This window comes from Aplysia californica, unplaced genomic scaffold (genome assembly GCF_000002075.1).
Source record: "Aplysia californica isolate F4 #8 unplaced genomic scaffold, AplCal3.0 scaffold00078, whole genome shotgun sequence".
In the NCBI taxonomy this organism is placed as follows: domain Eukaryota; kingdom Metazoa; phylum Mollusca; class Gastropoda; order Aplysiida; family Aplysiidae; genus Aplysia; species Aplysia californica.
This window is the reverse complement of record NW_004797348.1, coordinates 941515-945855: the sequence shown is the minus strand read 5'-3', so window position 1 is coordinate 945855 and position 4341 is coordinate 941515. Positions and strand designations below refer to the sequence as shown.

The 4341-nt window shown below is 43.9% G+C and overlaps 1 protein-coding gene across 1 annotated transcript in view; it reads left to right on the top strand.

Annotated features, from left to right (window-relative positions):
• Positions 1–1439: 1439 nt before the first annotated feature.
• LOC106011242 (solute carrier family 28 member 3-like) overlaps positions 1440–4341 on the top strand; it is a 31749-nt gene continuing 28847 nt past the window's right edge. Inside the window, exon 1 of the mRNA XM_035968726.1 lies at positions 1440–1580. Coding sequence (XP_035824619.1) covers positions 1440–1580 — 141 coding nt within the window. The remainder of the gene's footprint in view (positions 1581–4341) is intronic.

Below are 4341 nucleotides of genomic sequence, written 5' to 3'. Positions count from 1 at the left end.
ATTTTAATATATTTTTTGTATTTTTTAAAATTTGTTTTGATTTTTATTAATTTTTTGTTTGTTTGTGTGGGGGGGGGGTATCATTTTGAAATAAATCAGGGAAGACGTTACCGTTCACATTATTCTGCTTCTTTTTACCCCGTTTTTTCCTCACAATCTGTGTGTGCATAACGTTATCATTTGGATTGTCTACGCACATGTCTAACGAGCACTTTGACAGTGAAACGCCAAGTAAAAGAAAAAGCCGCACTACTTTGAAATGAGTTTTCTATTGCCGCAGATAGGTGTAAACACGTTTTAACAGGGTAGAACTGATGAGAGTTCGGATGGTGGCATACGTCCCCTCCCAGCGACAACAATCTGTGCTGTCTGACGCCGGGACTGAAATCATGAACCACATAAAGAAACTGATCAAAGGGAATCGCAAAATCCGCAAAGTTTAGCAGTCACAGTCGCGGTGATTATCTTTTACAATGTTTGTTGTGAACAAGTCACATGATGATGACGTTAACTACGACAGGAGCTGAGACTCATATCGTTCATGCTCTGCTCTCCTGTGTGCTTACGTGTAGGTCTGGGTCATTGATTGTCTACATGGCTGGGATGATGAAACCCTTTTTGAAAATCCAAAATGTTGATCTTTATAGACCCCCCCCCCCCCACACACACACACTTTTGTGGCTCCTTTCAAGAGATCCATGTTCGTCTGGTTGCTTTGGGTATGTCTTTCTTCCTTCTCTTGTCTGTCGCTAACTCATAATAAGAAACCAATTAAAAAATGGTGAAATGGTATAGGTTTAACGCCCTTGATCATCAATGATTTATTTTAGAGTACCAGCCATCCATTTCCAGGAGGTTTAACGCCCCTGTCAACACTTATTGGTTATTCAAGAGGAGGAACCTCCGAGAGATATACCCTCATCTTCTAAAGGACCGGTAACCAACTTGGTCTGACTAGAGAAATTTCTCTTGGTGAAAATTATTTTTCACTCTTATCTTGAAGTACTAACTCTACAGGTAGTGTCTAAATGAGTCCTCAAAAAGACCTCATTTTGTCAGAGATGTTAAACTTTAACAGCAATACACAGCTTTTAAGACATTTAATGTGCATACTCTATAATATCTTATCTAGTCAGATTTAGCATGTCTGTATTAAAGTTACGACGCCCTGTTCTGACTGTCCGCAAAATCATCCAATAATAATAGTGTTTCACTATAGTGCATCGTCTTGTGCTAAGCTTATTTCAGTTTGTTTGTACTTTTAAAATATTGTTTAAGACTTCTATTTTCCCTCTTTTGTTTGCTCTACACTTTATTCATAGTTTTGCTTGTTTTGTTTTAGAAGTTTATTTCATGTGTGGACGTTTTCTTTTAGTTCATGTGTGAAAATATCCTTATCCAGTGACCATCCCTAATCTACCCTTCACTGTTACAGCGCCATGTATGGTGTTGCTCTGGTTGTCGTCTGTGTGTATCTGGGCGTCGGAATCCTAAAAGAACAACCTCAAAACTCCCAAGCAATTCTTGGAATTGTGGCCATCATCCTCTTTTGTTACATCACTTCCGCCAGACCAAGTAGGGTGAGTTCAATTATCTTGGTTTATGACATGTGACAACACGTTGTGGTGCAAAGCTCCTTTTCCAACAAATCATTAACATTATCAAAGTATTCGGGAATAATTTCTTCTTCTGTAAATCACAATGATTTTTAGTCACTGTTATCAGTTAACCGAGTTTCTGAACGTTAAGGAATCAAATCAACTTTAGTGGAACATTGGAATAGCTGTTTATTCGAATAAATCCTTATAATTTTGATTTCTAGATTTTATATAGAAGTGTCTCCCGAGACCAGGATCCTGGTCTCCCTAGCCAGCCTGGCTAGGGAGACCAGGGAAATTTTCTGCGTGTGCACATGCTCAAACCCCGAGTCCAACTTCCTTTCCTTTCAATTTTCGACTTCAAGATGGCGGCCCCCATTTCCGTAGGGCAGTATTTCGACTCATTTGATGATTTTATGGCCGTCTTAACGTCGAGGAAAGCCGAAAGCAACGAGCATCTAGTGGTAGGGAAGTCCAGTTTGACAATAGGCCACACCAGACCACGATCATAACAATAGACCACACCAGACCACGATCATAACAATAGACCACACCAGACCACGATCCTGGTCTCTTTAGAGACAATAGACCACACCAGACCACGATCCTGGTCTCTTTAGAGACAATAGGCCACACCAGACCACGATCATAACAATAGGCCACACCAGACCACGATCCTGGTCTCTTTAGAGACAATAGGTCACACCAGACCACGATCCTGGTCTCTTTAGAGACAATAGGCCACACCAGACCACGATCATAACAATAGGCCACACCAGACCACGATCCTGGTCTCTTTAGAGACAATAGGTCACACCAGACCACGATCCTGGTCTCTTTAGAGACAATAGGCCACACCAGACCACGATCCTGGTCTCTTTAGAGACAATAGGCCACACCAGACCACGATCCTGGTCTCTTTAGAGACAATAGGCCACACCAGACCACGATCATAACAATAGACCACACCAGACCACAATCCTGGTCTCTTTAGAGACAATAGGCCACACCAGACCACGATCCTGGTCTCTTTAGAGACAATAGACCACACCAGACCAGGATCCTGGTCTCTCTAGACTCACAGGCTAGACAGACCAGGATCCTGGTCTCTCAAGACTCACAGGCTAGACAGACCAGGATCCTGGTCTCTCTAGCCTCTTCCATTTTATATTGTTTTCCCCCAGGGGAGGTGCCACTGACTGAAGTGCCTTTAGGCTATTCCCAAATGAGGGACATTTCTCGTTCTAATGCACAGTAGAATTGTAAACGGGCTGATCCAACAATGTCATGCTCATAACTGTGCCTGAACTACAACAGGGAACTGATGCTTTTTCTCTCCTAATCCTTACTATCGTCATTTTCCTCTACTTCTTTCGTATGTTTGTCACTCTCTTGTGAGCCGCTATTTCCGGGGTGCCTTGATAGTCGAAGAAGACTTTGTGCTGTTGAAGCTAGAGATGTGAGCAGAGTAAGTTTGATTCCCTGTAAGGACTTCTCTGTTGACATCCACCCCTTGGCGCTCAAATGACTTTATGCTGTTGCGAGCGCCGTAAAACCTCCACTAAAATAAGATATCGTCGGCCTTGTGATAAAACCGGCTAACCCCAGCGAGGTAAATTTTACAGGAGAAGGAAAAAACTGTTTTATTTCAAAACAAAGGCGTCTAGCGATAAATCAATGCTTTAAACACCTATAAAAACACTTTACCGAAAAACTGTAGACCTTTTTTTTTCCTTTAAAAATCGCTTTTAACGAAACTGCGTGGGTTAGACGGTTATGTCGCTCAAATTTTCCCCGATAAAACCGACCAACCCTCAATTTTGTGGGTTGGCCGGTTTTATCAGGAAGCCACTGCTGGCCTCGAGTTTCGTTGAGTGCAGCCAACCCACACTTGACTGTAACGTATTTGATCAGTTCTTGCAATCGTCGTGATCTTTTGTAGAAGAAGAAGAAGAAGGAGAAGGATAAGGAGGAGGAGGATAAGGAGGAGGGAAGGGGGAGGAGGAGGAGAAGGGAGGAGGAGGGAAAGGAGGAGGAGGAGGAGGGAAAGGGGAGGAGGAGGAGAAGGGAGGAGGAGGGAAAGGAGGAGGAAGAGGAGGATTAGGAGAAGGAGGAGAAGGAGAAGGGAGAAGGGAGAAGGAGAAGGGAGGAGGATAAGGAGAAGGGAGGGGGAGGATGAGGGAAAGGAGGAGGAGGCAAAGGAGGAGGAGGAGGAGGAGAAGGAGAAGGAGGAGGAGGGAAAGGAGGAGGAGGAGAAGGAGGAGGAGGGGAAAGGAGGGGGAGGAGAAGGAGAAAGGAGGAGGAGGGAAAGGAGGAGGAGGATAAGGACAAAGGAGGAGGAGGGAAAGGAGGAGGAGGATAAGGAGAAAGGAGGAGGAGGGAAAGGAGGAGGAGGAGAAGGAGAAGATAAGAGGAGAAGGAGAAGGGATGAGGATAAGGAGAAGGGAGGGGGAGGATGAGGGAAAGGAGGAGGAGGATAAGGAGAAAGAAGGAGGAGGGAAAGGAGGAGGAGGATAAGGAGAAAGGAGGAGGAGGAGTAAGAAGGAAGAGGAGGAGAACGATATTACTGCTACCAACATACTATTAGCTGCTGTTATTTCAGTGCTAAGGAGTCAATTCTGGCAAAAACAGCAGTCACAAATTGGAACATTTAATAGAAGTAGAAGAAGCAGAATTCAGCAATAGGTATATTAATTACATTTGAAGTAGAAGAACAGGAGGTTGGTAGGGTAAGGGAGAGCAG